The sequence below is a fragment of the Bactrocera dorsalis genome, chromosome 4 (genome assembly GCF_023373825.1).
Source record: "Bactrocera dorsalis isolate Fly_Bdor chromosome 4, ASM2337382v1, whole genome shotgun sequence".
Lineage (NCBI taxonomy): Eukaryota > Metazoa > Arthropoda > Insecta > Diptera > Tephritidae > Bactrocera > Bactrocera dorsalis.
This window is the reverse complement of record NC_064306.1, coordinates 46,404,144-46,416,504: the sequence shown is the minus strand read 5'-3', so window position 1 is coordinate 46,416,504 and position 12,361 is coordinate 46,404,144. Positions and strand designations below refer to the sequence as shown.

Sequence of the window (12,361 nt, the reverse complement as noted above, 5' to 3'; positions counted from 1 at the left end):
CGTCCATCTGTTTAGACGACATTATTTTCCCTCTTCCACAGCCTTCTGCTGACATTAGCAGCATGGTGTGTTTTGCTGCTAACTTGATCACCTGATGCAGCGGTGTGAGCTCTAGTATGACTTCCAGTGCCACCGTAGGGCATGTGCGCATTGCCCCCGAAGCACAGACACATGCAAGTCTCTGCAGCTTTGATAGTCTCTGAATCACAGAAGACTGTGCTGCTTTGTGGGCCCAAGCAACCGCTCCATAGGTGATGATGGGCCTTACTATCATGGTATACAGCCATCTAATGATATATGGCTTGCAACCCCATGATCTGCCGGCCAGGCGTCTGCATATCATAATTGCTCTGGTTGCTTTGGACATCGTTAAGTCCAAATGCCTGCTCCATCTTAACGTTGAGTCTAAGGTGAGGCCAAGGAATTTGACCTCCCTTGACATTTCCACTTCTGTTCCTCCAATTGTTAGGGGCCTCAGGCCCGGAAGAGATCTCCGCCTAGTGAATGGGATCACGGTGGTCTTTGTTGGGTTGATGTTTAGCCCTACCGTGATGCACCATCCTTTCGCCAGATTCAGGCCCCTTTGGACAATGTCACAGAGAGTGTTCTCAAATCTGCCTCTCGCCATTATGACAATGTCGTCCGCATATCCCTGACAGCGGATTCCATTGCTGGTGAGAAGCTCAAGTAGTTCGTCCACTATTAGGCTCCAAAGCAGAGGAGACAGCACACCACCTTGTGGGCAGCCCCTCGTGGTGCCAAGACGAATCTTGCTGTCTCCTATAGTTGTTTCCGCAACCCTCGTGCGCAGAAGGGCTTCAATCCATCTGCGTATCGGGGGGTTGACGTTCCTTCTCTCGAGTGCCCTGATCACGCTAACGTGTGACGCATTATCAAAGGCACCCTCAATGTCAAGATCGCAACTTCGCCATTATCCAGCGAATCCTGCAGTTCAGATGTGAGTTGGTACAGAGCAGTGTTTGTAGATCTGCCCGCTCTGTACGCATGTTGTCTGGTATGCAGGGGTGCGATCCTTAGCGCCTCCGATCTAATATGATTGTCTATAACTTTTTCCATCCCTTTCAACATAAAGGATGTGAGACTTATAGGCCGGAACGATTTCGCTAGTGAATAGTCTCTCCTCCCTATTTTGGGGATGAAAATTACTTTTGCAGTTCTCCATAGCTCAGGGATATACGACAACGCCAGGCTGTCCCTCATCAGCCCTAACAGGTGTGGTAGGAGAATATCCATACCCTGCTGCAACAGGGCCGGGAAGACGCCGTCCACTCCCGGTGACTTGTAGCTTGCAAAGGAGGCCAGTGCCCACCTGACCGAGTCTGCAGTGAAAAGCTTCCTTGCAGTCAGCCAGTCTGAGCGATCCGGCCTACGTGTGACCGAGGTTGGAATTTGGTTCACTGGAACTGTCTCCGGGAAGTGCGTTTGTAGGAGAATTTCTGCCCTTTCCCCCGCGCTCGTCGTATATGTCCCGTCTTGTCTCTTTATGGACGATACTGTGTCCGTCTTACCCTTCGACAACGCCTTGTGCAGTCGAGCTGCCTCTGGGGTCGAGGAGACGCTGTCACAGAATCTCCTGAAACTGTTCAACTTGGCAGACCTAATCTCCTTGTTGTAGGCTGTTAGGTGCCGTTTGTATTCTTCCCAGGCCCCTGTGCGCTTGGCTCTATTGAACAGCCTGCGCACCTTAAGTCTGAGGGCCGAGAGTCTACTGGACCACCAGGGGCAGCTAAGTTTACTGGTGGTCGCTTTTAGTGGACAGGCGCAATGATAGGCGTCCACAATGGACTGGTTTATGGCACTCAGTCTGCTCTCCAGTCCATCTGTGGTCGACCTGCCATCCGTCTGCCCCCCCACATTTATGCTTATATTGTTACTTAAGGTTTCTACGAAAATACCCCAGTTCGTATTACGCGGGGTACGAATCGGAGGTCGGTCCCCGACACTCACCCCCAGAACGAAACGAATGATCCGGTGATCCGACATTGAGGGCTCTGTTGATACCCGCCACTGTGAGATCAACCCGGTCATGCTGTCGTTGCTTAGGGTGATGTCTAGGACCTCACTGCGAGCACTGGTTACGAATGTTGGCTCACACCCTACGTTCTCTATACTAATGCTATTACTAAGTATGAACTCAAGAAGTGACTCACCCCTCACGTTGCAGTCCGTACTACCCCATTCCGTATGATGCGCATTGGCATCGCATCCTAGGGTCAGGGGAAGATTGTTGGCCCTGCAATACTCCACCAAACTGAGTATCGATGGGGGGGTGCCGTAGCTGTCTCACCCGGGAAGTACGCGGACGCCATGACAAAGTCCGACCCCTCCTTGTCCTTCACCTGCACAGCCACCAGATCTTGCGTTAGAAACTCTGAAATACAGAAAAAGTCTATATCGGCTCTAACGACTACACAGGAACGGGGTCTCTCGCTAGAGAGATCCCAGATTACCTTGCTATTACTCGTGTTGAGGCCTCTTACCTCTCCTCTGAAAACCCAGGGCTCCTGGATTAGAAGGATGCTCAGGTTATCCGAGATGAACCTCTTCACGATGACTGCCGAGGCCGCCGATGCGTGATGTAGGTTCACCTGAGCCACTTCCATGCCGGTTCTGGAGCTTATAGGACCGGTTCGGTGAGAGACAGGTCTTCGTCCACAACCTCTTCCTCGACCTGCATCTCCAGCCCCTCCAGAAGCTCCTGGGTTGATGGCAGCGTGCCTCCTTGCTCGATGGGGGGCTCCTTGCTGCTTTCTACACCCGCGGCGGTGGTCTCACACTGCACAGCCGGGATGGGTTCGTTGGGGGTCACCATTTGATCTCCTGAAACAACAGCCGCAGTTGCCTCATGCGCTGCTTGGCGGGTTTCGGGTGGAGCTGTTGATTCGGTCGTCCCTGTCGTAGCACCCTGGATTGACGACGTGGTCTTGGGCCTCCATGGCCTCATAATTATTTTCCCGAAGCGGAAATTTAGCCGGAATCCCCTCTGCCGGATGTATTTGTAGGATTCGTCGTCAATCGTTATATTGAGGTTCCACCCGGAACCCTCAATTTTACTAGCTACGACCTTCCACGCCGAGGTACTTAAACCTTCATTCTGGTTATTTACCAGATTGAGCGCGGTGTCGTAGCCTTTGTCTGCGCTTCTCGGGAAGAACGCCACCATGCTGTACAGTTGAGGGATCTCGTCGCCCCTTCTTACGCACAGGGCCGGACCCTTCCAACCTTCCAGCTTTGGTGTGATCTCTTGAAGCCAAGTGGCCGACTTCTCCTCCTGGCAGTCAACCAGCAGCATGCCGCCCTTGAAAAATATGCCGTTGAAGGCTCCGGTGAAGCCTTTGCCGACACATAGGGCATCCACGATGCAGTCCTGGAGAGCCGTTAATTGTTCGGACCCCAGGGCCTCCGCCGGGTAGTTGCGGGGCAGCACAGCCATCCGAATGCTGCTCACAGCCTCTGCATATTTGCGGCTTGCATTTCTTACCGGCTGCTGGTTGGGGTTGGAGCGCTTTCCACTGGCCTCCTGTGGCTTGTCCTCTCTTACCCTCTTTGGTCTGGGTGGCTCCTGAGGTGTGATTTGGCCGCTCTTCCTCTTCTCAATTCTAGGTGCCTCCTGGGGTGCCGGCTTTGCTTCGCTCCTTCCCTCAAGCGAGGCAGCGTGAGCTCGGCGACGCCTACGATTTCTGCGTCTCGTTGCCGCCGACCCACCGTTGGCACCTGTGCGCTGTGCGTTGTTGGCAGAGGGATTGTTCCCACTGCTCCTACTCAGAGCCCGCTTTTCAGCTGACTCTGGTGTCATGCCGTCCTCCAGGAACCTAAGGTACCACTTAAGAGTGGCTCCGCTCATTCCTGCTCTGCGAGGATCGCCATGACCTCCTGGCTGTCCTTGCTCCGGGGTACGTGGAATGTTCCCTCGTTGCCGTCTCCGTTTGCGTTCACCCCTAGATTCCACTTTCGTGAAACCACCCTCCTCTTTGCCGTCGATCCTGCTCAAGGGGGTTGCGGGGGCAGCATTTGCGCGATTTACCGTGGTCCTGGTGGACTCACTACGCTGTGTACCGCTGCAAGAGGGCGCCTCGTCATCATCGCGTGCGTGCTCCTCAAAGAGTGCTCGCGCATCAGGCGACAGGGCATCCAGGAACCTATACTTCTTTCTAGTTCCTGGGCCACTCTTGCTTGCGGTACTACTGTTGCCGCTGCTTCTGCTTGTTGCTCCGATTTTCGTTGTTGTTGTTGTTGTCGATTCGGTTGTTGCCGTTGTTGTTGCCGTAGTTGTTGCCGTTGTCTCTTTGGTTGTTTCTTGGTTTTGTTGTTGAATCATCTTGGTCGTACGACCGTTCGGCCCGTGTTGTAGGCCTCCCGGTCTAATCTTGGAAAGGGGAATCCGAAGAGTCCGCTGCGCCAGAGCCCCTTGACGCAGTAAGGCCACCGTTACTTCCCAAGGCGGCCCGGTGTTGGGAAGGCTCCGTTCGAATACAGCCGAATTTACCTCCTGGCTGCAAATCATCCAATGGGCACGGGTCGCATGACACCCTGGATTAGGAGGTGGTAGCTCTTGGTCACCGCGCACATGCGGCTTCTGCCATCCCACAGGGGAGATGCTAAGCAGCATCATCCCTGGCGGATGGGAGATGCCGTGCTGTGCTGCGGTTTAAGCCCCTGCACCACGACAAGGTGCCTACCATTCGCAGAGGTAAGCATAAAATCCATATATTATTATACCCCTACCTGAGGGTATACATTTTGTTAAGAGTGCTGAGTCATTGGTGGTAACCAAATTAACCCTTATCGTGCAACTTAGTAGAGTTGGCTTCCCAATGACTCTTAATTTGGAACACTGCTAGCTGTGGAATAATCCCATTTCATCCAGCTGAAAGCTGGGCATTCGCATATATAATGTTCCTGCGTCTTATAATCCTCCGCGCATGCTCTACATTCCCATGTTTTGAAGGATAAGTGCCCTGCGATGACTCCTACAATATTGCTAAGTTCCACTTTTCCTAAAAGTAGGACTATCCACCATCAACACTACCCCAAAGTTCTTATGTGGTGTACCTTGTGTTGCTAATACTCCAAGACCTGAGGTATTCCTATAGTGCTCATTGCTTCAAACAACCCTTAAAGGAACTGAATGCCTTAGAGCAACTGCTGGGAGTTGTGTTTCCAGCCGCCTCCGAGCCTACTCGTCTTTCCTTTCATTTCCCTCTATTACTATATGACTTGGATACCCAAATGATATTAACCGAAGGTCCAGTTATTATTGGATTGCATAACCTAATGCTGGGAGACTTATTATTCGTAGAGGGCCTTAATTGCAGAAGCCCGCTTGTCCCCTTCTGTAATGTCCACAATGGCAGCCTGAAAAACTGAATTGCAGTCATTTAGTTTGAAACGATCTTCTGTGTATAGATTACTACAGAAGAAGCTCGCTCCTGTTCCCATTTCACCCGTTGAATCACCTCGGTGAATTTGTAGCTTTCGCCCCTGGAACTGGCAATCTCAGATCAAAGTTTTATTAACTCTGCAATTTTGTATTTATAATGAGAAAAGTAATTGCTTGATTTGTCATAGTTTGCTAATGAGCAAGACGCTTTCTTGTAAAGGAATGACCTATTATGTGTTATGAATTCCGGCACAAGAAACATCAGCGCTAAATAATGTCAAAACAATTAACTTTCATTGGTGAGAAGAAATGCTCAAACGATCTGGATCTCAGCCATCTTCCTATTACAGCCGTGGGTATCTTTAGATGCGCTCTCTACAAAGGAAGCCTAAAAATTTGTTTAATTAAATTCTGGAGCCCTTGAGAAATCTATTTAACGGTGTGTTTAGCCAGCACCAGGATGCTTTAAGGAGCAAGTATAGAAGAGACGATTGATAATACTTTATTCGAGAGTTTTAGTTGAAAAATACACGTAGAACACGCAGACGGCTACTCGTAAGCCATCATTAAACTCACTGTGCACCCAAGTTGTAACTAATAAAGTCTTGCTATCAACTCAGAAGTTTGGACAAAATATCTGGATTTTTTCACTTGAACTCTTCAATATCTCCTAATTTGAAAGATCGATAATCGACACGGGATATCTTCTCTCAATCGGCTGAAGGTTGGGCATTCAGAAAGGTAATTTCTAAAAAATTTTCTGAAAATAGAGTTTTTCCTGAAAAATATAGATCAGATCAATTGCCTTACGAATTGCTTCGGAATTCTATTTCTCAGGACAATGTTTTTCTTCTAAGCAAGCCATAGTTTCGAGGGACGGTTTTGTGTTAGAGACGAAGAACAAGAGCTTAAATCAAACGACTTGATCACATTAGCCACCGCAATGTGGGAATTTTCGAAGAAGTGGTAAGTCTAGGCTAATTACATTCCGGTTAGTGGAGACAATCTGATTCAAACTCACGATAAAGCCATCGTTACGCAGATCAACCTAAGGCTTAGTAGAATCTTTGCTATAACGTCGTAAAATACCCTTTGTAGTTGTGTAAGGTGTTGGTTACTCTAATTTAAAATTATACCCTCCTTAAAAAAAAACACAGAAATTGCAAGTGTTTCTTATCAATCGGAAGAACATTCTTTGACATCTATTATCTCTTTCAAATGTTGTCAGCGGCTACGCTTTAGATGGTCCTCCGATTGAGTCCAATTTTCGATGACTCGTTCGAGCATTTCGACTGGTAACTGGCGAATAACACGCGTGATGTTTTGCCCCAGGCCTGACTCAAAGCTTGATTATCCGCATAGACTTTAGACTCTCCATACCTCACAGGAAAAAATCTAACGGTGAGATATTATTTGATATTGGTGCACAGTCGGCCGGCTCAAAACGTGCAATTACACCCCAAACCGTTGCTTTTTCCGGATGATACGGCATGTCTTGAATCTCTTCAGGTTGTTCTTTGTCCCAAGTGCGACAATTTTACTTCCTTACATACCCATTGACCCAGAAAGGGGCTGACAAAATTTGGCTCGAAAACGTCAAACCTTTTTGGAACTTTTCAGGAGCCCATAGAATGAAGCGATGTCGCTTGGGAAGGTCGAGCCGCTTCAGTTCTTTCAGTAAACTCTTATAAGCCCCTTTAATATACTCTTAAAAATGAACAGCTGAGTTTGGAAAATTTAAGTAATATTATACAAAATGATCAATCCTCAAAGGTGGTTTTCGTACCACACCCAACTAAACTCTCCAATTGTTTAACTCAAAATTGCCGATGATTCACAGAATTTTTCCAATATATATTTTTTTCCAAATATCTTACCTAAATCACTTTGTAACAAAAGTCGACAACCATTTCTGGCAGAAAAATGTAATAAAATCTAAAATTCTAAACAAAATGTCACCACAAATTTTCGTGTGAAATCTACGATAACAGTTGAGAAATTGCGGCCAATGCCAACACGCAAAGAATCACCTGTGTAATTGCACTTGTTAGAGATATGTGGGGGTGTGTGCGCTCAATAGCGTTGACATTATTGTGCAAGTGGCGCTCCGTTTCAGATGCCCTTTCGACCAAAGAATAATGCGCATGCGCAAAAGGCGTGCGTCCAGCCGACAAACAAAGAAAGGGTGTGTCGTCAGAACGCCTCAAATTACCAATGACAATGTGATCATTCAACTCGCTAGCGACACACTTGTCATCATCATTCCTCTCGAGTATTATTAAGTTCCACAAAATTGCATTGTGTTGCACGACATTAAGTGTCATTCATTGTCTAGCAGTTGTATTTGGCAAAGTAGGTTTGCAACGGAGACTTGCAACAAGTGCAATTACTTTGTCTTTCTTTGTTTTGTTTTTGTTGCTTGTAATTTTTTGTTTGTATTTGTCGGCTAATCGCTATTTCTTTCTTAATTTTTTAATTCCATTTCGTTTTAATTGTTGTTGCTTGCTTGCGGGTTTTCACTGCTTTTGCTACAATTCGCGGAGTTTCCTTCCATGTTTATTTTCAAGTATATGTTTTGTATGTTTGCTCTGCGTTTTTGTGTGTATGCCTTTCCTCGAGCGCTTGTTATCCTTTTCGCAGGTGTAATTCCAGTTCACAACAGGATTTGTGACTCTTTCGCGGCAGTAGATTTTTTGTTCATTTCATTTTTTGCTGCACACATGCATTTATACGCACTCACACATATATATTTTGTGGTAAGTCCCTCGCGTGTTTTCTTATAGTCTTGCTCACGACAGGTGCATCCTTCTGGATTTTACATGTGTGGAGACTATTGTGCCACTCTTCTACCTTGCAACAGCTCACTACACTTGAAAATAGTTCGTCAGAGGATTTTGATTATTTTTTTCACTTTCTAGTAATAATTTCAAAGGACATTTCGTGCAATGCTCTCTAAGATCCCTTTTGATTTATTTTTGAAATGTTAGAACACATGATTTTTGGAAAATTTAATCCAAGAGTAAAAAAATAAAAACCCATTTTTAAACTGATTTGTGTGTAGAAAATAATTCACAAATTCTTTCCTGTAGTATCTAAGGGTTTGGTCCGACTTTTCTTTATTTTCACGACTTGGCAAAGATTGCTTGGTAAAAAAAAAATATTCTAAGTTTCCACGATGTTCTGGAAGATAGCTTAAAAAAGATAACAGTCTTTTGAACTTTATAGAAGACGTATAATCACAGTTAGGCCCTGAATAAACCTTGTCCTACACCTCTATCTCTATCTGATTTTATATATCTATCTCCAACTCTATCTCTATCTCCATCTCCACCTCCGTCTCCATCTCCATCTCCAACTCCACCTCCATCTCCATCTCCATCTCCATCTTTATCTTCATCTCCATCTCCATCTCCATCTTCATCTTCATCTCCATCTTCATCTTCATCTTCATCTTCATCTCCAACTCCATCTCCATCTCCATCCCATCTCCATCTTCATCTCTATCTCCATCTCTATCCCCATCTCCATCTCCATCTCCATCCCATCTCCATCTTCATCTCTATCTCCATCTCTATCCCCATCTCTATCCCCATCTTCATCTCTAACTCTATCTCTCTCTATTGCAAGCGGAAATACTAGGTTTAGAGACAGCCCATGGTGTTCTAATGAATAACTACGGAAGGATACGAAAAGCAATGATATTTACTAAAAGCCAGGCGACATTGCTAGCCTGGTCGATACCAATTATTAATTCCAACGTAGTTAGCAGGAAGGTTTTAATTGCACTGGCAGGTCAACTCCACTTGGATCACTGTCGACGATGAAAAAGCTGACGAGTTGGCCAAGCTGATAGCCCTTTTAGGCGAATCGGAGACGGAGTTAGTACCAAGCCCGATGAGAACGATCAAGATTTCAACGAGAAGATTAAAGAGGTTCTACGATAGTGCATCAAAATAGCGAATCTAACGGTCAGGAACTGTTGGGACCTCGGTAAAAGTGTGGAAGTCAAAGAGTGAGATTGAACGAAAATATATTAGAAAAGAAAACAGTTCACTGAAAGAGCAAACTAAAATATATATGATATCCAATTTTGTATATTCTTCAAAGTGGCTGAGTTTACAATAACCATAAAAAAAATATACATTTGACCATTAAAATATAATTGATATGCAATCTGTACGCGAGATTTGCCCTCACCCAATCCAAGTACCTGTAGACGTTCGTATAAAAGCCGGGATAGCCGGGCGTGCCACAGCCGATGCCGAATGAAACAACACCCACTACTTTCTCGTCACATATCAATGGCCCACCCGAATCGCCGGCACATGAATCGCGCTCGGGATCATCGGGCACACCGGCGCATAGTAAAGATGGCGCATAGAAGTTTCTATACGATTGACATTTCCGACGTGACCAAATTTCCAAATCCACGTACAAAGCAGTGGCCGGCATCGGACCGTGCTGCAAACGCAGAAACACAAAACAAATCAAAGTTCAACGGAGATGTACGCAAAAACCATATAGCATGTCGAAAGAACTCACATCGAATACACGCCCCCAACCGAGTACGGTACACTTTTCACCAGCACGCAACGGATGATCGGTGAGCGACAATACACCGGTTGTCACATTGTCGATGCGTATGTTGCGCTGCAAAATGATAACCGCAATATCGACGGACTTCTCGGTTTTGGACTCGCCATAGACGGCAACACGTTTCACTTTCATAATTTGTGTGTGTTCGGTTTTCTGCAGACGATTCGGTGTACCAGCTATTACGATAATTGAGCGCAACATTTGAAAGCCATACAAACGCCTATGTCGAATGTAAATAATTGCGAGCTTTATTGTGTTGATTTAAGCTCAAGGTGCAGGCACTTACTTGCTTATACAATGGGCGGCAGTTAGAATGGTATTCGGTTTGACGATGGCACCGCCGCAGAAATGTGCGTCACCAAAAAATTTCTTAAAATTCGCATGACTTATCGAAACTAAATATTTTGTCAGATTCGCTACTTTGGGCCGATAGCCGCCAGTAATTAGAAATTTATAGCCTCTACTCCGCTCAAGATCATCGGTATGGTGGTGCACACCTGGATAAGCTTTGCTCAATTGTTGGTTGCACAGCGCTAATGATGTAAGCGACAAAACTATTATAACTGTTATAGCACATAATTTTTGAGAAATCAATTTCAATAAAAACATTTTTCAGTAAAAACAAAACTCATAAAAGCTCTGACGTTGAAACACAAAATCACAACAAAAAATCAAAGTTGTGAAATAAAAAACACGAAAAATTATACAAAGCTGTAGGTTCAAGGGGATAGTTACTTTAGAATTCCGTACAGCGATATTCAAACTGCTTACTTCATCATTTTAGTCTTAGAAGTATGTTATGTGATGTCTGCTAAAAAAAAAATATCTCATTTCCTTGTCAGAAAGCTCGTCTTGTAGCTTTCGCTTTAACTGCCACAACTATTTCGACCGGCCGAACTATATATTGTATAAAGGACGACTCCATTAATATGTATATATCCGCCCTCCGCTGATTGCATTTTAAATCGTCATGTAAGGACGTTTCCTTTGCAAATGTCATCTAAGGTCAACAATTCCATTTAGAGCACTCAAAGCAGACAAGAAGTCTCATTCAACAGTAGTTGGAACTATTTATTAACCCTTGAACTTACATAGGAAAAGCTCCGGGACTGAATTTTCATTTCTCTCTTCGATCAAATCACGATCGCTGACCCATACCTAAACTTGTTTATCTCAGAATTTGCTCTTTGAATACTTCATCCTCATGCGTCATTGGTCTCTTCTTTTGCAGATAAGAAACGTTAAGTTAGTCTGGTAGGCTCGTGAGCCACGTATAGACACATTTTGGTCCTTAGCGAAGCCAGACAGAGTGCCGTTACGTAGTTCATGAGAAGTAGTCATCCTTATGGATGCCAGCGAATTTGAAAATATTATGCGGCCTCACTATCTATACCTCTCCCAATATCTCAGTGTTTCTCTGGTGCCTTGCTTTGACATTTCCTGCAGTTATTACGATCTGTCAGCCCCATACTTCACGCATGTACCGCCCACAGACTGTTGATTGAAGGCGTCATGCATGCTGCTTGGATTCCCTCTGCCGGCATGTGCCACTCGGAAGATTGGCTCTTTGTCTCGAGATCATACTCAAAGATCCATGACCTAATCCGTCAGCTGTAATTAGGTTATTCAAAAATTTTGGGTCACTTTCAAACATATTTAAACCTAAACTCGCCGCAATTTCTGGTCGACAGTGAGCACTTTTGGGACCATCCTCACGCACACCTTTTGCATGTTCGAGAGCATCATCATCATGTCATGAACCATAGATTTTGATAAATTTAATATCTGGGCAATTGAATGAGTACTTAGTCGATGGTCTGAGTTCAAAACTTTGCGCACACTAGTCACATTGTCGGTGTTTGTCGAAGTCGCAGGTGTGACACCAAAACATACCACTTCTTGCTAAAGCAACATCTGGGTAAGCCTGACTGATCACATCAAAAGTCTCTGTCGCAGATTTACCGAGTTTCACACAGAATTTAATCGCGAACCTCTGCTCTAACGAACGCCGCATTTTCGACTTGCACCGCTCACAGAAGCAGTAGCACGGAAATGTTGTCCTGATTCTCAATGTGCTCGGATACAACTGCCACGCCGCTCGTTCGTTAGCTAGGAACACTCTCTACGAATCCAGTCGGTGCGTATGTATTTTAGTAATCCCACTTAACTGGGCTTTCATACTCTAAGTAAGAATTTCTGATCTTAACTTTAAGCAATATAGCCAAGAGTATATCCTTCCTCTTCATAGTCTTTTTACTATCCAGGTTTTTTTATTTACTGAAATTTTTCAGACTACTTGTTCTCAAAGAGTGTGTCGTTGCGAAAGTTGCTCTGAGATTCAGAAAAGCTGACTCACTAAGTGAC

The 12,361-nt window shown here is 45.3% G+C and overlaps 1 protein-coding gene across 1 annotated transcript; it reads right to left on the bottom strand.

The window, feature by feature from the left end:
• Positions 1-9,491: 9,491 nt before the first annotated feature.
• Positions 9,492-10,653, bottom strand: LOC105234198 (trypsin II-P29). The gene is made up of 3 exons (XM_011216483.3): positions 10,284-10,653; positions 9,944-10,217; positions 9,492-9,862 (listed from the first exon to the last, which is right to left on the bottom strand). Exons 1-3 carry the CDS (start codon positions 10,604-10,606, stop codon positions 9,518-9,520), a joined length of 942 nt encoding a protein of 313 aa, XP_011214785.2. The 5' UTR covers positions 10,607-10,653; the 3' UTR covers positions 9,492-9,517.
• Between the last annotated feature and the right edge of the window lie 1,708 nt (positions 10,654-12,361).